The sequence below is a fragment of the Aethalodelphis obliquidens genome, unplaced genomic scaffold (genome assembly GCF_003676395.1).
Source record: "Aethalodelphis obliquidens isolate GAN/ISIS:26980383/991018 unplaced genomic scaffold, ASM367639v1 scaffold2, whole genome shotgun sequence".
Lineage (NCBI taxonomy): Eukaryota > Metazoa > Chordata > Mammalia > Artiodactyla > Delphinidae > Aethalodelphis > Aethalodelphis obliquidens.
In genome coordinates, this window is record NW_020837946.1 from 60,083,655 (window position 1) to 60,101,593 (window position 17,939).

The 17,939-nt window shown below is 54.7% G+C and overlaps 2 protein-coding genes across 3 annotated transcripts in view; one reads left to right on the plus strand and one right to left on the minus strand.

Annotated features, from left to right (window-relative positions):
* Positions 1–1,513: 1,513 nt before the first annotated feature.
* On the plus strand, positions 1,514–5,294 carry DLX2 (distal-less homeobox 2). The gene is made up of 3 exons (XM_027128220.1): positions 1,514–2,573; positions 3,067–3,251; positions 3,764–5,294. The coding sequence occupies exons 1-3, from the start codon at positions 2,171–2,173 to the stop codon at positions 4,169–4,171; spliced, it is 996 nt and encodes a 331-aa protein (XP_026984021.1). The 5' UTR covers positions 1,514–2,170; the 3' UTR covers positions 4,172–5,294.
* A 10,341-nt stretch (positions 5,295–15,635) lies between these two features.
* Positions 15,636–17,939, minus strand: part of DLX1 (distal-less homeobox 1) — a 3,834-nt gene continuing 1,530 nt past the window's right edge. The window contains exon 3 of one of the 2 annotated variants that reach the window (XM_027115106.1): positions 15,636–16,905. In XM_027115106.1, coding sequence (XP_026970907.1) covers positions 16,651–16,905 — 255 coding nt within the window. In that variant the 3' untranslated portion in view covers positions 15,636–16,650. The remainder of the gene's footprint in view (positions 16,906–17,939) is intronic. The other variant, XM_027115114.1, reaches the window with a different exon arrangement.

Below are 17,939 nucleotides of genomic sequence, written 5' to 3' on the forward strand. Positions count from 1 at the left end.
CATTTGCCACCATGAGAAAGTCTGGAGTACATGCTTGGGGTGGAAACAAAGGAGCAGAGAGAAGGCAAGGCTATGGAAATTAGATCTTTTATATTTCATTTTCAATAGGAAAACAAGTTTTTACCTTAGGTCAAAACAGCTACCACCTTAGTGACAGAAAGATTTGTAACTTGGTGTCAGGACACCAAAAAGCAATCTTGATTACATATCAAGAGGTTAAGTTTGAGACTGGGGCCCACAAAGCAGCAGGCTGAGCGCAATGCACTGATGAGGCAATGCGGCCTGAGGCGAGACCCACCTCCTGAAGCTTTCTAAACCAGCTCCCGCTTCTCCATCTAGGGGCCTTCTGTAACCAAGAGGAAGGCTGCAAACTAAATCCAGGAGGATTACGTTCCTCAGTATTCCACAGAGAGTGAGCTATGTGGATGCTGCAGTTTTAATTACACACTTGCTTTTTCTGAGGAAGAAAACCAAAGATATTTTTCAAAGTATTAACTTGTTTTCCATTAGGCAGTTGTTGTAACAAGTTCTTTCAGCGACGTGTTATGTCTTTAGAACGGGGTGCTTCAGATGGCGTGCACTAGCACAATTTTGTGGCTTTTAATTACTATTTTGTTCTTTTGGGGGGTTTCAGAGGCTGGCGCCTCGGCATGATTAGACCGTCTACTGGGCCCACCGCAATCACGAACACCTCCACCAGGTGGCGCCACAAGGCAGGAACTGCGGACTCCGGTAAAGGCGAGTGTCCCTCAACTCCGGGCCACGGTTTCCAACCACCAGGAAACAAGAGATATAGAGGAAGTCGCCACTTCAGATTTAAAAGAAGAGATTGCAGTGATAGGGCCAAACAGCGTTCTAAAATGAAAAAAACTGTAAAATAGGGTTAAGTGCATGAGATAAAACTTTTCTGTTTCTGTAAATTTAGCAAGATTTGTAGTATCGAGACAACACTCTCACCAAAGTATCATCCCATTTCCTTTTTCGTAAAAACATGGAATTTAAAGTTAGAACGAACTTTGAAGGCCATCTGGTCAGTCCAACCTAGAGAGGAAATCCCCGGGATCGTTCTTCGGTTGTCAATTAGCCATCAAATACACGTAATTACTCAGTCTCGGTGTCCACATCAGAAAAGTACAAGGGAAAATGCTTTCAAATATATCATTAGCAATACTACCTTTGAATTTATATAGCTTTTCTCTCAAGGAGCAAGGAAAATAGTTTAAATATTATCGAATTAATTGTCCTAATATCCCTGTGGGTTAGGAAGCAGGTATTATTATTATACCATTATATCAATGGACTATGTCAAGTGCCGAGTGGCTGACAACAGTAAATGCCAGACCCTTCGAGGAAAAGCGGAGCTAGAACTGGCCGGGCTCTCCGCACCGCTTTATTTTGATTAATGTTTGAAAGCTGACCTCGGACGTGAAAGTATGAATCACTGGAGTTGGTCGACACTTGTACACAGAATGGGTTGGGAGACCCCATTTCTTCTTCTCGGAGGCGAAATGACAGTCTCCGTCTTCACGCCTTCTGTCCTCCTGCCATCGGTCACCCTGATTCCCCGCCCCCCCGCCTCCAGCCCCTCGCCTCGCAGCTCACACTCAGCAGCAGCCTGTCTGCACCCACGACCACAGCAGCCGCCGCGCCAGCCCTGTGATTTCCCCCCACACCCCCGCCCCGCGCCCGGCGTTCCGGAGCTCCAGAAGCCTTGTGGCTCGGCGCTTCTGATTGGCCGTTGCTAGGTGACGTCGCCTGAGCTCACGTGACGAGTGTTAAATGCCCACCCTGCGGGAGCCCGGCCCACAGACAATCGTAAAGCCGCTCGGGGCTGCTCACCTGCTCCCACCTCCTCCCGGAGCCCTGGCCAGGCCCCGCCACCCCTGCCCCCTCCACTGCCCGCCCCTCGCCCGAGCCCGCGCTGGGCAAGGCGCCGAGCGGCCCGAGAGGAGGAGAGATGATGAGGCCGGAGGCAGCTGTCCCGAGCAGTGCACGGTGATCGCCTCCCCCGGAGGAGGAGTTGCCTAGACCATTGCCGCATTTCTTGTTTTCCTCTCCCCTCCCCCACTGTAATTACATTGGCTGCTGGAGGGGACAGGGAGAGACGGAGGAGGCGCCTCGCAACCCCCCTCGCGCCCGCCACCCCTGCTCTTTCCCGTCCCGGGCCAGGATGACTGGAGTCTTTGACAGTCTGGTGGCTGATATGCACTCGACCCAGATCACGGCCTCTAGCACGTACCACCAGCAACAGCAGCCCCCGAGCGGCGGCGGCGCTGGCCCCGGCGGCAGCAACGGCAGCAGCCTCCACAAGCCTCAGGAGTCGCCCACACTCCCGGTGTCCACAGCTACCGACAGCAGCTACTACACCAACCAGCAACACCCGGCGGGCGGCGGCGGCGGCGGCGGCGCTGGGGGCTCGCCCTACGCGCACATGGGTTCCTACCAGTACCACGCCAGCGGCCTCAACAACGTCCCTTATTCAGCCAAGAGCGGCTACGACCTGGGCTACACCGCCGCCTACACCTCCTACGCGCCCTACGGGACCAGTTCGTCCCCGGCCAACAACGAACCTGGTAAGCATAACTTTCGCGTCAAGGGTGCCAAGTCCGTCTAGTTCCTGGAATGGGTGGGATAAAAATGTTTGGGACGGGGATCCATCTGGAGCCCTGGCCTTTCACACTGATTGCTTCCCGCTCTCCTCGCGCCCTTTACCCTCATCAGCTTTCAATTGGCCGAGGGTCACCGGGTACGTCCCTCGGGTACCCGGGTACTCGGCTGGTGGGACCAGGTGGCCTCGGCGGCCGCCTCACAACAACCTCATTTCCCTACCACCTGCTGCTCCTTTCTCCCCCGGTTTGCGCCTGTCTTCCCCTTCCCTGGAGGGGCCGACTCCCGGGTTCGCTGGCGGCGCGGGTCCGCGCGTTGCAAAGTTGTGCCTGAGCGCCGCGCAGCGTCTCCAAGAACCCGCCTCCCGGCTTAGGCCAAGTTCCACGCTGCTCTCCCGGCGGGCGGGGAACTCCTGGGCTCCCGCGGTTGCGCGGTTCTCACGATTCCATTTTATTGCAGAGAAAGAGGACCTCGAGCCTGAAATCCGGATAGTAAACGGGAAGCCAAAGAAAGTCCGGAAACCCCGAACCATCTACTCTAGTTTCCAGCTGGCGGCTCTTCAGCGGCGTTTCCAAAAGACTCAGTACCTGGCACTGCCCGAGCGAGCTGAGCTGGCGGCGTCTCTGGGCCTCACCCAGACTCAGGTGAGGGCTCGCGGCCTGGGAGGCACGAGGAGGGCGCTGGCCTGGGATGGCCAGGAAGCAGGCAGGTTTAGGACTATGTTTTTTTAATGTATTTTTTATAGTACTTTTAAGGATTTCGAGGCCCGCGCCTTGGGCGGCCTAAACGTCTACGCCCGAAGCTGAAATCCCCCAGGGTGCCACCTCGTGTGAGAAAAGGATAGGACAGGGGTGGGCAGAAATCCGGTAGCAAGTTGTCCTTCCGCGTACTACTGATTAAGCGGGTAAAACAAGTGGCCCTCCTGACTCCCTCCGCTGTCACCGTCACCTAAGTGCACACACATCAGCTCTCTCGGGTTTTTTGAGAATACCTCCCATTGGAGCAGGAACCGACAGACCCTCTGAGGCCGCGGCACGTGATCGGCTTACCTGACCAGGGTATCCACCTCCTAACCAGCTGTCTTCCTAAGCTTCCTCCCCTCCCCTGCCCCAGGCCGAGTTTCCTCCATTAATGCTCAGGTCCCTTTTCCACAAAGGTCAAAATCTGGTTCCAGAACCGCCGATCCAAGTTCAAGAAAATGTGGAAGAGCGGTGAGATCCCTTCGGAGCAGCACCCGGGGACCAGCGCCTCGCCACCTTGTGCTTCGCCGCCGGCCTCGGCGCCGACCTCCTGGGACTTCGGCGCGCCGCAGCGGATGGGGGGCGGCGGCGGTCCGGGCAGCGGCGGCAGCGGCGCGGGCAGCTCCGGCTCTAGCCCGAGCAGCGCCGCCTCGGCTTTCCTGGGCAACTACCCGTGGTACCACCAGGCCTCGGGCTCCGCTTCGCACCTGCAGGCCGCTGCGCCGCTGCTGCACCCGGCGCAGACCCCGCAGCCGCACCACCACCACCACCAGCACCACCACGGCGGCGGGGGCGCCCCGGTGAGCGCCGGGACGATTTTCTAACTCCCGGAGACTGCGCCAGAGACTAAGAGAGCAGAGACCAGTTATCCTTACTGCTCATCCCCAGAGCCACAGGGTCCCTCCGGCTGGCCCGATGATGCCACCCGCCGCTCCCGGAGGTGGCGGCCCAGGATGGCCTACCCCAGGGCCGGGGCCACCGCGCGGCCAGGGACTGGAAGGCGTCTTCTCGCGCCACGGGCTCCTCTCGGAGAAACCCGGCATCCGCGGGAGAAACCCTGCCAAGGCCGCCTTTCCGACCTGAGCCCCGCCTCAGACTTGCCTCCCCTCCCCTCCCCTCCCCGCCCCGCCCGGCGAGGCAGTCCGGCGCCTTTTTCGCCCCGGGCCGCGAGCAGAGTCCCGGAGAGGGACGCCTGCCCCGCCCGCGAGGCTGCCTGGGCCCTCTGAGGCTCCTTTCTCCTTGCCCGCCCCCAGGCTCAGCTCCTGTCCTCTGGGGTTATTGACCTCCCGGTCCTGCCGGCCTGCCCTCCCCCCGCCCCGACCCCTCGACCCCGGCGGCCCGCCGCTTTTTTTCTGCCCTGCTGTTTCCAGCCGTTGGAGCCCTCGTCCCTCCCCCGCCTTAGCTCTCCTCGCAGGAACGCTCCCTCAGCTCTCTCCTCATCCTTCACCAGTGGAGTTTTTTTATTTTTATTTTTTTAAAAGTTTAGGTGCCTTTGCGGATGACCTCATTTTGATGTTGGGGGAAAAAATGATTTTTTTAATATGTGGACACTGCAAAAAAATGTGTTTAAATTATCTTTTTTAAAACCTATTCAGGATTATTAGCCTGGACTTCGATATAGCGTTTGTAAATAAAGGTGTCTGTGCAGATTTTCCCACTGATTTATTTGTATAAAAATACTCATCTTTTCAGACTTTTTTGTAAATCCCCACTTGTGAAAACTGCGGTTTAGCAGTGACCTCAGCAACCCCTCCGTTTTATTTTTCCCTTCGAAAAATGTTCTCAGTTTAACTAAGCTACTGATTTGGATTTGTTTTATCTTATCCTAAAGTCTTTGTTCTTGAAATGAAAGGTATTTTGGGGTTATTTATTATGAAAACAACATGCTCTTAATGTTGATTTTACAATATGAAGAGATTATTTAAATAAATTATTGTTTTCATTGGATGTGTGCGCTTTTTTCTTGGTGTCACGACCTGGAAGCTCAAGCCGCTGCCCAGGCGGGGAACTAGGTCAGCCAAGAGTGACATTTACATCTATCGGAGGCTGCGACTTGCGGAGAGGTGCGGCGAGGTGAGGACCCGCACTCTCAGCGCAGGGCTGCTGCGAGAGTTCACGCTCTGCCCGCATCCGTGTCCCTGCGCGAGGTTCGCCAGCTCTCCGCGCGGTGAGTCACTCAGCGCCCGGTGGCTCCGGCCTCCGCCCGCCCGGCCCCTTCGGCGCCGGCGCCGCAGCCCCGCTCCTGGGAGGTCTCAGCCGCCCCCGCGCCCGAGGTGCAGGCAGGGCAGTACCTTCGAGCCGCCGCGGGGAACCTGCCGAAGCCGAGGTCTAACCCCTACTTTGGGCCCTCCCCACTGTTTGCCCTGCAGCCCTTCTGGGACTGGCTGAGCTGAGAACTCAGTGAGTCACCCAGGCCCTCGCGAGACTCTGGAAGGCAAGGCGACCCTGGGCACACAGGGCTGCGCTAGCACACATGCAATCACACAGTGACTCGCACAGTCACATCCATACTATCACATATTGAATCACACTTACACTCCTACACAGAACACCGACAAAAATTCATGTACATTCGCACGGAGACCGACGCACAGTGCTGTGGATTCGGCGTTGTTAACACCTCACGATCTCGAAGGGGAAACGTCCATACATGATTCAGCTCTGCTTTCCACACTGGGTCCCACATAACTAGCGCCCAGCTTTGGAAGTGACCCTAATTTCTGGCATTCCCTTCAAAGGCCAGGGGTAGGTGGGTAATGCAGTCCTGAACCAAAAGTCTTTTTCCTTGAAAGCGCTGGGGCCTACAATTGGAAACGTCTTGGCTTCAGTCACAAACTGTGTGACTTTAGGCTACCCACTTAACCTTTCTGTGCTGCAGTTTGCAGATCTGTAAGATGGAATCAATAATAACAGATATCTCAGAGCTGTGAGCCTTTAACAAGGGAATGACAGTGTGTGGCACCTGGTAAGTACTCAATAAATTTTGCTTAGTAGCATAGAGTTTTATCCCAATGCCCCCAAATAGTGAGGGCATTGGGATAAAATGCCCTGCAATTATGAGGTCCAGAGTTACCCAGAGGCCCTTCCAAGTTCACCTTGTGTGGAAGAGCAGCATTCTAGGGCACTCTAGGGCTGGGAGAGCTCTGGCCCCTTCCTATATGAGAGGCTGAACCTTAGCCATCCCCTCTGAAGCGAACAGCGTCTATTGGAGAGGAGGTTGGGGCAAGCCAGAGAGCCCAGTTTGCCATATGTCCTCTAGGATGGCTATTCAGGCCATCCTTTTTGTGTGTCCTCAACTAATGTCTGCCAAAAAACAGACGTGGGGGACTTCCCTGGTGTTGCAGTGGTTAAGAATCCGCCTGCCAATGCAGGGGACATGGGTTCGATCCCTGGTCCGAGAAGATCCCACATGCCGCGGAGCAGCTTAGCCCGTGTGCCACAACTACTGAGCCCAAGTGCTGCAACTACTGGAGCTCGTGCTCCGCAACGAGAAGCCACCGCAATGAGAAGCCCGCGCACCGCAACAAAGAGTAGCCCCCGCTACCCGCAACTAGAGAAAGCCCACGTGCAGCAACGAAGACCCAAAGCAGCCAAAAATAAAATTAAAAAAAAAAACAGACGTGGGACAATGGTGACTTTCTAAGCATCACTGAGAGCAATTCTCACTTTTCTGGCCAGATTGTTTTGAGGCCTGCATTGAATCTAGTTTACAGCAGAGTATGGTCCACAGAGTTGGGGCTCTGGGGAAGGCAGGGAGGCCATTCAGTCAAGTGTCCGTTCGCATTCCTGCAGTGTTTTCCCAGGCTAGGGAAGCCTGGGATGAAGCTCATTGACCCCATGATTCTGACTTCCCTAAGCAGTTGCTGCCTAGCAGACCCCCATTCCTGCCACCACTCCCGCCCCAGCTCCAAATTTCGTGGTTTTCTTTGAGTGCCAGTAGTTGGTGCCAGCCTTCCTTCTGCGGTTGACTGTGCCCTCCCTTCCTTTGCGCGCACTCCCCTCCCCCTCCTGAAACCAGCGAGGAGAGACGGGGCAGTAAATTGGCTGGTGTCGAGGATCTGCAGCAGACAAGATGATTAAGAGGCCTACGCCGAAGCGCCCGGGGCAGGGAATGTCAGCCCAAGTTGGAATCACGCAACAGGCCTTGGCATGAGCGAGCCTGGGAGCCGGGAGGGAGGGCGGCCCCAGCTCTGGGGTGGGCCGAGGCCCCACAGACTCGCCGGAGTCACCGAACCTGGCACCCGGCGGCGGCGGGGTCGGGCCGGGCCAAGGCGCCCGGGAAGCCCTTGAAACAGAGAGCAGAAGGGTGCAGGGGCCAGAGGAAGGGGGCGTTTCCGCAGACAAGGAGAAGGGCAAAGAGAAGGGAAAGAAGGATGCACCTGGGTCCCAGAAGTAAGGGGGCGGGGAGGAGGAGGGGTGAGCGAGGGGAGAAACAAAGCCTGGCTGGGGGAGGAGGGGGCAGGCTCCAGCCCCGCCGGGGGCGACGCGCTGGCAAGTCCTTCTCAGTCTCGCGGCCCGCTGGGAGACGCAGAGCCCTGTGATCAGCCCGCCGCCGCCGCGCAGACAAGCTCCCCCCGCGCCCGACTGCACTCCCCAAAGCGCGAATGAAAAATGGAAATGGGAAGCAGCGATCTCGGCTCCCTGCACTGGGAAACCAGCCGCGCTCGGAACACACATAAATCTTCATTGTAATCTCCTTCCATTTGCTCGCGTGAAATATCAGGCCAGAGACAGGATATGACAAGGGCTGGGAAGCAGAGGGAGGGAAGACGAAGAGTGAGGGGTGCCCGGTTCTCTCCGCTCCACCCCCTGGCAGTGTTGCTCGGAACTCCGGCTGAGCACTGGCACTGAGGTCCAACTCCAGTTGCAGGCACTCCTGGCGAGCCCGAGTCCCCTGCCCCTCGCAGTTCCCCCTCCCCCACCCACCGTACCCCCGCCCTGCGCGCGCTGCGTCGCGGGCCACCCCGCCCCGGGTGCTTCCCGGGTGTAGACACACACCCCTCCCGCGGGTCCGAATTCCCGCCGCCCGCCCCGCCGCTCCCGGGCTGCGGGGGGGAGGGGCGGGAGGCAGGAAAGAAAGGGAATGCATCCCGGGCCTAATCAGCGCGGCTGCAATGTGGGACCATTTAGGAGGCTTCCCCTCCGCCTTCTTTCAGGATTACTTGTGAAAATTGTGAATATCCGTCCTGTGTAAGGATTTCCGAGACTAGTGGGGAGAGTTTGGGGGAAGTATCAGGTTTGATGGGGGCGGAGAGAGGGCTGGAAGACTGGAGCTTTGTTTACAAACAGTCCTTTGGTAGAAGGGGGAGCGGAAAAGAGGGGTAAAAGGTCCCGTGAAGGAGAGTGATGTCGGGGAGTAGAAAGGCCCCTTACCTTTCTAACAAAGATGTCCTCACTGACTGTAAAACCCAGGAGCAACTCCCGCACTCTCCCAAACACCTCCTCCCCCGTCCCCGTCCCAACCACTTGCTCAAAAGTCACAAGCCGGGTCTTTTCCCTCTAGGGAACAGCGACCACCAGTCGCTTAAACCTGTTGGGGGTTAGAGACCTCTTTGAGAATGAAACTACAGATTCTCTCTTCCTCCTAAAATACTGGTTCCTTTGCATTTGACTTTGGGGTCCCCGCAAGCCGGTGGGTGGGACGCGATGCTGCAGTCTTGATTACGCGGGCCCCTGGCCGGGTCTGACTAGGCTCTCCGGAGACGGGCGGGCTCTCGCAGGGTCGTGATACCCAAAACCGCCCCAGGGAAGCCTCCCTCTGCATCTGGAATCTGCCCCCAAGCCTAACCCGCTGCCCAGTCTCCCACCCCCCAAACTCAAAGGCGCGGGCGGATTCGGAGGCCCCCGCTACCCTCTGAGGCCCCCCTACCGGGAGTTCCCCTCGCGGGGACGGGTTTGGCAGTGATTGCCCCATTACAAGACTTGACATTCCGCCCTGGGGCCTGGGGCCAGGCGATGCCGCGGGTAGGCTGTGTTTAACGAAAAGAGAGAGCAGGCAAGTCTTGGAGGAGCGGCCATTCCACCTCCACGTGAGAACACAGGCAGAGTCTCTAGATAGACCTTTCTTTCTCCGGCCGCCTCCGCTCCTCTCCGTCCTCCCGGTGGGGCCAGACCGCAAACACTGCAGTGTCTTAGCAGTTTGCGGGCTGCGCAGCGCTCCCAGGATTCTCCGGAGGCCCGTTTTGGGAATCCTCGGGAGTCCTGGTGCCACTGGCTGCGTCCCGGGTCCGGTCCCGCCAGCGCTAGGAGCTGGAGGGCGGAGACCAGCAGTGAGGTTTGGGCGCGGAGCCCGGGAAGGTGGAGAAAGGCTCCCTGTGATGGGTCGGGACTGCGGGCCAGAAGATTAGAACTCAGGGGAAAGAGAAAAGGCGAAGGAGAGGGAGGGACTGGACTTGGAGCGCGCCGGGGTAATCCCAGGGGGCCGACTCGGGCCCGCACAGAGCAAACATGGCGGGCTTACCCCGCTCCCACTCCTGCCCTCCTTTTTGTGGCCCAGGAGGCTCAAATACCCTAGAGATGAAATCGTCGCTCACGGAACAATGGCGACTTCTGGCCCTGGAACCCGACCGAGTCCGGGCTGCTCCGAGCGGTGGCCGCACTTCCGTAGGCTTCTCCAGCCCGGAGCCGCAGCAAGCCCCCCCCACCCCGCCCCGGGGCAGCCCCCGCCCCGCCCCATCCCTCTGCGGCCCTGGCCTTGGCTTCTTAAAGTCGCAGGCTGTCTCAGTGCCCGAGAGAAGCACCGCCCAAGTGGGGAATGGGTGTTTCTCGGGGGCGCTCTCTCTCTGCGGTGGAGATCAAAGAAACGCCTAGGAGTTCACGGGGCGGGCCCCGAGGATCCTCAGATCCTCCTCTTCCCAAAGCTTCCCAAAAAGCAGGTTGGTGTCCGCCGGCACTGGGCGGCACTCTGTCTAGGGGTGATGACCGCCTCACACCAACTCCTCAGCCAGCTACCCCCACACCCCACCTCCCGCCCCCTGGACTAGGCCTGCAGATTCCAGGGCCCTACTTGGCTGCACTTTGGAGGGGGTTTGCGAGAATACGGGAAAGGGGCCGAAGGAAGGAGGAGGGGAGAACTGGAAAGAAAAGAAATAGAAGAGGTGTTGGGAGGAGGAAGGGGGGTGGTCGGAATCCTGCTCAGGCACTTTCTTGCTTAGTTGCCGCATTTAGGGTCGGGGTCCTGGGCCTCTCAGGCATCCCAGCTGGGGCCAGCCGGCACGCGGGAAAAGGGATTCTCTTTTCCCGCAGGAGAACAGTGAAAATTTGCCTTGGGTGGCCAATTTTCTCATTTGCCCCTATTAAAAGAAAAAGCCCAAGAAATTCAATTAAAGCCACCCTGGCCAAGGCGCTATTTGAGGCATGAATGTCTCCCCTAAAGCTGCAGCAATCATGTGGCATTAGACACTTCCGGAATCCTATAGCCAACCTGAAAAATCCCAGACCCCCTTTTCCCCTAATTTTTGCTCTGATCTGTAATTTTATCCACATTTGCACTAGTTTGAGCATTCTGGCTCTCCCATCTGAAAGCCTGCAATTACTATATAATTCTTCGCAATTTCAGATGTCCTAATATGGACTGTAATTTTTGCGCAAGACAATTTCCTGCTATTTCAAGCATCAACATTGTCAAAGTTGTATGTACATAATAAATGGGAATATCAATGCATAGTTTTTAGCATAACATCTTGACTCCTCGATAATTATATCCGTTCGGAGCCTACGCAGAATTAGCCTGAATTGCATGGTAACTGCTGCTGCTTTAAAATTTTTAAAAATTACTCATAATTTTCCCAAAGATTACCAAGATCTCGAGTGCACAATGTCATCAGCGTAATGAAGAGTAAACATTTATGCTAATAATCTGCAATTTTTTTCATCAGCTATAAAGACAGAGGCTATATAGCCGAAATTTTCAGTCCTATTCTGCAAGCGCAGCGCTGCAAAAAGCCTGCGGCGCTCGGAGGCGTCTGGTCCTGGAGACCTCTTTCCACTCTTTACCTCAGGATAGGAGGATGGGGCTGGGGGATACTTTTTGGTTTTCTGGTTTTGTTTTGCTCTGGTTTGGTCGCTTTTGTATTTCCTATTTTTCCTTTTTTTTTCTTTTTTTCCTTTTTTTTTTCTTTTTTGCCTTTTCTTTCCTGTCATTCTCCCAGCCAAAAGCCGCCTTCGACCCTTTTGATTTGATGTAGCAAAGATTGTGTCCAGATTATCTGAAATTGACACTGAAGAAGGTAAGGGTGGAAACCGGTTTCATTTTTCAGAGGGTTGGAAGGCTGCGCTGCGCCCGCCGCAGCGGCTCCCGCTCCGGGAATAGGAGGGTGGGGGGAGTGATTATGTATGCACCAGCTAATTCTTCCATCAAAACTTCTTGTCAGCGATGTCAGGATTATTTTTTTTCCTTTTTATAAAAACACTTGATGTTTCAGGAAGTGTTAATCCCTGAAGGTTGGGGGATGAGGGAGGGGGTATGAGAGGAGTGGGTGGGGGGGTGACAGTTTCTTGAACCTGGGGAAGGCACCCTTTAGAGCCGTTTGCCAGTCTACACTGAATTGGGGTTTGTTGTAGAGCTGGGACGGAAGGAGGGTTTCTTTGAGTCGTGGGAGAGAGAGACCCTTACCCTCTCTATTGCATTTGATAGAGGTTTCTATGGCCATGAGGGATGAGAAGCAGAAAAGTCCGCTTTAGCCTTTGATTTCGGGGTGTTTAACCCAGGCGGTGGGATGACAAAAGCTAGAGATTTTTGAAATCGGTTTTTTAAAGATACAGAATGAAAGACATGAGTAGCAGGATAAAAATATATAGCTAGGGGCCTGGATTGCTTCTTTCCTCCCACTTTTTCTTGGGATCGAGTTTCACAGGTTTTGTATCCAGCACCCAGACCTACCTTTCTTCTGGTGACAAAAATTGACAATTTCTTCAAGGGGAGAGATTTAGTTAATTTCTACATCAAATGACTCTAAGAGTAAATTCATACTTCTGTGCATATAGATGCGGGGGATTCTAAAACTTTTTGTGGCTCTTTAAACTAGTGCAGAATAGGCAAGTCTGGAGAGCCATCTGACCTAGCCCAGTGCAGATCTCAAAAAGAAAGAAATAAAAATAAAACATAACAATCAACGAAGGAACGTTGTGAATTATAAACCTGTTTCCAATGTTGTATTTTAAAATATTGCCTAGATTTAGGAGCTTGATTTTTCCATAATTAGACCACTACTAGCAGGGCCACTCAGTCCCCAGCTTATGAAACCCAAGACCAGTGAGGAGGGGGCTGGGGATTGTTGCTTCTGTCCCTCCACCCCCACCCTTACCCCTTTTAGAGCGAGTGTGTGAGAGAAGATATTAAAGAGGTATCTGTTGTTTGGCAATTTTGCTAAGTCTGTCTTCATTACTTCGACGCAGTGCATTTGCTAATTTGGAGGCCCGGCCATTGACAAGCTTGCTTCATACACCTGCAAGCAATTTGCCGGCTCCGGTACCGGAGAATTGCAGAGATGGCAGCTCGCACCTATTTGATTTTTTTTTTCTTTTCTCAATGCACAGCAAATTTGGCTTTCAGTGCGTTATCTCTTTTGTTAATGCAAAAAGATTCCCTGGGCGAAAAAATTGCTCATAATTACCAGAGAGATGGGGAAACTGCATTAGAATAAATAAACCTGAAATTACTGTAATTATGTTGTGTTTGATGGGCCCGGCTTGTAATCAAGAAGAGAATACAGTGAAATGATGCTGACCCTCTTGGGTTTGCAGCTGTACGCGCACTTTGGGGTCTTTTTTTGCAGAAAAGAGTCATTTTGATAATCATTAAGCTGTGTGTAACCTATTTCAGAAGTGTTTTAAAATGAGGTTCACATTTTTTGAACAAGGGGGAAAAAATCCCAAAATTGCATTTTGCCATTACAGACTCATACATAAGGAAAGGTTGTGTTTTCTAAGTGACAATTGTTAAGACATAATATTCAAAATCAGTATTTAATCATTATAATGAGGTATTGTTTAAATATAACCACCTTTAGATTATTCATAGTTTAATTAATATACTCATTATGAAAATCTTTGAATCAGATATTTGATGAACTACTTGTCAGTAACAAGGCAGCATTAATTAGACCTATATTGAGATTAACATTTTTTAAAAGTACAACCGCTTATAATTATAATAGAGCCTAACTAAAGACCGCCTTCGTTGAGCTAAAACTAATAATTTCTCTATTTGAACTGTTAGCATGAGATTATTAAATTAGTATAAGCTAGTATCTCAACGTATTAAAATCCACTTGACCAAACAGATTTTGCCTGTGGCTTCAGGCGTTGGGCCCTGTCTGCCGTCTGGGGTACCAGAGTTGGATGCTTGAAAGAAATCTGCCCAAACCTTCCCGCTAGCAAAGTCACATTTGGCAGGGGAAACCAAATCCAGGAAGGTCCCTGTCCCCGCGCCGGAGCCCAGCCCGGGAAAACAGTTTCCTCTTTTTAGCTTCGACACCCGCCCGCATGCATCCTGGTCTCCAAGGTCCGATCACCTCCCCTTAGCCCTCCAGGTTCTGGGGGCTTGTGGGAGAGGAAGAGCCCCACTCTCAGGCCCAGAAGGAGCCTCGAGGTTCCCCGCTCCATTCCCCACCACCTCCCCTGCTCCCTCCACCATTCCCCCCTTCCCCTCCCTTTCCTAAAGGGCGTCGGAGAAGCCTGGCGCATCCGATCTTTCACCAGCACCAATTGAAAAATGGGTGATTGTCATAACACAGATCACTGCCTTCCCCTCTCTGCTCCCCACCGCGCGCTGCAAAGGGGCCCCCAAAGGCGGAGCACCAGCCCCCTCGGGAAGCAGTGTCGGAAGGCGAGTTCGAGGGAAGCGGGAATCTTTCAAAGCAGCCCGTCGGGGCCCGCAGCTTTCCTGAGCTCTCTCAGCTTGCTGTGGGGCCTGGGGCTGAGGCTGGTCTGGGGCGCAGGAGGAGAGTGCCAGACTGATGCTAGCGGCTCAGAGCCCACGTTCTTCTGGAGTGTACTGATCAAAACGGTCCACCGGAGGTGCCCCTTAACCGCCTGGCCTTGGGACTTCTGCGCTGGAGGGGGTAGGGGCTTGGCTTGACAAGCTCTCAGGTTCCGTCGAGTCAGCGGAGCCCACCTGCCCCTCCCTCCTCACCTCCGCTTCTCCTAGTCGCAGAGAAAAGCCCGGGGTCATTAGGCAGGAATGGGCCTCTCGTTATGGATGGGCCCGGATGGGTGGGAGTGGCTGTGGAGGGGCCCGGGTGGCGCCTTGGGACTGTCCCCCGGAGCTCACTGATTGATTGGGGGGTAGCGTGACAGACGTGTCCTTCCGGCCCCTTTCCTGCGTCTGGCCTCGTCTTTTCCGCCTCGAGATCCAGCACCCTGCGGGTAAGCAAAAGCCGGGAGGCCAGATCCCGGCGGATTCGAGGGGCATAGTCGGGTGTCTCCACTTGCAGTCTTCCAGGCCCCCTGCAAGGTGACTGGGCGCGGGGGGCACTTACATCTCACAGGGCGGCTGCTTGTGAGCTCTGCTTTCATCTCATTTCAGACGGCCTTCACAGTCCCTTTGGTTCCTGAGTCCTGGCTCTGCCAGGCCGCACCTGTTCATGATTCCCCTTCCCAGGAACCCTTGCCACCGCCCTCTAACCCAGGCAGGGATCAGACCCTTTGGGGGGGGTGGGTGCAGGAGTTAAGTCTTGAAGAATGGTCCCAGCAGGGGCTTCGCATACCTCCGCCGTTATCCTGCTATGTCTGGAGACGGGAGTCGCTGCCCCTGCCTCATCTGTCCCCAGAGGTGGCAGTCTGCTGCCTGGCCCCAGCACCCCTCACACAGCACACCAGACAGCAACTCTTTCTCGAAACCATAATTTTACTGTCTCGGAGAAACTTTATAACTTATTTACAAAGTTCTTTCCCCCCCCCCCAAGATACAAAGCAATAAGTTAACATTCTCAATATAAAACTAAACTTTGACATAGAGAACACAAAACACGGTTGATTTCATTTGATCACATTTTCCAAATTTCACAAGAAAAATGTCAAGATTCTCATTTCACAAAGCATCGGGTTTTACAGCCACACACAACAGAAAAAAAGCTAAGCTTGTGCAACATGTTTACAGAACAATAATAATAACAATAATAATTAATAACAATAATATGTACAGCAATTAGATCCTGCACTGGAGACTGTGCATTCAGGGTGGTGACTGGCATTATTCTGTGGTCGAGCCTCTGGGGATTGTTGTAAAGCTGCTTTCGTCTTACTTTAAAGCCCACCGGCATTAGGGCACTGGCGCACCCCTGCACGTTTTCTCTCCCCGCCCATCAGTCCTCTCTCTCCACAAGGGAAGAATTAGGATTTTCCTGCTTAACCAGGCAAAGCGATCAAGCGTTCTTCCCGAGATGAGGAAATTGTGTTGGCTTCATTTCTTTCTCTCTCTCTTTTCTTTTTAAAATAATACGGGACATGTAAAAAATGCAAATCATTCGTTTCCAACCTCTCCATACCAGCGAAGTACAAAAGTTACTATATAAATTAAAAATCACCAGGTCCTCCTTATTCGTTTTTCCGGGTGCGTTTAAAGTAATGGGTACGTTTGGACCCTGCGCTCCTCGCGCCCCACAGAACCGTGAACTGACCGAACATTCAGCCTCAAGCGAAGTCCATTTCTCAATAAATAAAACCCCCTCCCTCCAATTTCCCCCAATCCCCGAACGAGCCACACAGATGGTTAGGCAGGCCCAGGAAAAGGTCCGAAAAGACAAAACGTTCCAGTATCCGGAGCAGGGTGGCCCGGTGGACCAAGCCTCCTCCGACCTGGTGACTTTTTTCAGCGGCCGAAGAACGAGGACAGCGGACGGACGAGAACCTCGACTTCGTCAGCGCACAGATACAGAGCGAAAGGAGACAAGAAACGGACAGGACAGAAAGAGCTTTTGCTTTTTCTACATTGTTTTTTGTTTTGTTTTGTTTTCCTGATAGTCCCATACAGCTGAGCGTCGGCGGTCGGGTCCGGCGGGATCTTGCTGCGGCTCCCGCTGTCTCAGGCCGCTGTGCCTGCGCTTCGAGGCCACTCTGCTGTCACCGCGCGGCCGAGGCCGGGGTTCGGGCAAGGGCGTGGGCGCCAGGGAAGTCGCCGAGCCAGACCGCGCGGCACTCGGAAGAGGCGGCGGGCGTCCTGCCTTTACTGTTCCTTCTTCTTTCCCTCTGGGCCCTTCTCCTCCGGACCCACGGCACGCGGACGGGGCGGATGGACCGGGAGGCGAGAGGGGCCCGGGCAGAGGGAGACGGGAAGGAGGCGGGCGGATGCGGACGCGCAACCTCACATGAGCTGGGGTTGCTGCATAGCTTCTTGGTGCGCCGAGGGGTACCACGACGTGTAGCTGGGGATGTAGGAGCCCGCGCTGCCGCCCGAGCCCTTCCCGGAAGAGGAGTTGGGGTTCCAGCCGGGTGGCACTGGAGGAGAGCCTGCAGACAGCGCCCGGCCGTTGGCCAGCGCGCTACCCTCCAGAGCTGCCCCGCCCTGCTTCATCAGCTTCTTGAACTTGGAGCGCTTGTTCTGGAACCAGATCTTGACCTGCAAGAGCGGACAACAACGTGACTCGGTCTAGGTCCATTGTGCCTACCTTGGTCCTGGGGAGATAAGGGGGCCGTGCGACAGCGAGAGAGGATACCCCGCGGGCCCCTGCCCTGCGCGACCTGGCAGCTCCCTGCTGGAGAAGCATACACACACCCCCTTCCCCCATAAGAACCGAAGGCTGGGAGGCTCCACCGCGGGCCGCCGGTGGCCGGCAGGGGCAGCTCTCTGAGAGCCAGGGAGCGTGGTGGTGAGCGGTGCAGGGATCCAGGCCTTCGCCTGCCTTGGGACTCAGCCCGAGCCCGGCAATCTTTTGGGGAAGACGCGGAGCCTGCATAACATCGAGGCTTCAATTCCAGTATGAACATCAATAAAAGAACCGAGTGGAGAAGAGAAGTGGAGGAAATTTATTTCCAGTGTGACCCGCCTTCTCTTTGCGCCATCATTTCAGCCCTTGAGCAAGTTGCGGGCTGACTGAGGAGGCCACAGGGTTTTGTTAAACTTTTCATTTGGACTCAAATCCACCTTTCCTTAGCGTCTCCTAACTCTGCTCCAAATCCCGGCCCGGACGTTGGAAACCCGCACCAGTCGTGATCAGAACGCCCAAGGGGTCCCCGGAATCTTAGAGAAACCAGGGAAGGAAGGTTCCGTTTCTCCTCCAGGGTCTGGGACTTGGGAGGTGAGAGGGCGGAGGAAAGGATTCCCCCTGCCAGCCCAAACCGGTGAGAAGGCGGAGGAGGAGGGAGACAGAGGCTCGGGCCCAGGCCAGGAGTGATTAGCCACACACTTTAAAGGCAAAGAAGGGATTAACCCCCGCGTCTATTGTTCCAGTTGTTCGGGCACGTGTGACCTCAGAGTCCCCAAACAAAATGCCTAGGGAAATCCTTCTTGTGCCCTAATCAGATTGTCCAGGAACGGAGGGCAGCGACAGAGCCAGGGCAGAGAGAACTGCGGAGGAAGGAGAGATGTTGCGAGAGCCGGGGTGGGACACACACACACACACACACACACACACACACACACACACACACACA

Coding starts and splice junctions, on each gene's coding strand:
- DLX2 (XM_027128220.1), top strand. CDS start 2,171: ATGACTGGAGTCTTTGACAGTCTGGTGGCTGATATGCACTCGACCCAG. Junction 2,574..3,066: donor CCCGGCCAACAACGAACCTG/GTAAGCATAACT, acceptor ATTTTATTGCAG/AGAAAGAGGACCTCGAGCCT. Junction 3,252..3,763: donor TGGGCCTCACCCAGACTCAG/GTGAGGGCTCGC, acceptor TTTTCCACAAAG/GTCAAAATCTGGTTCCAGAA.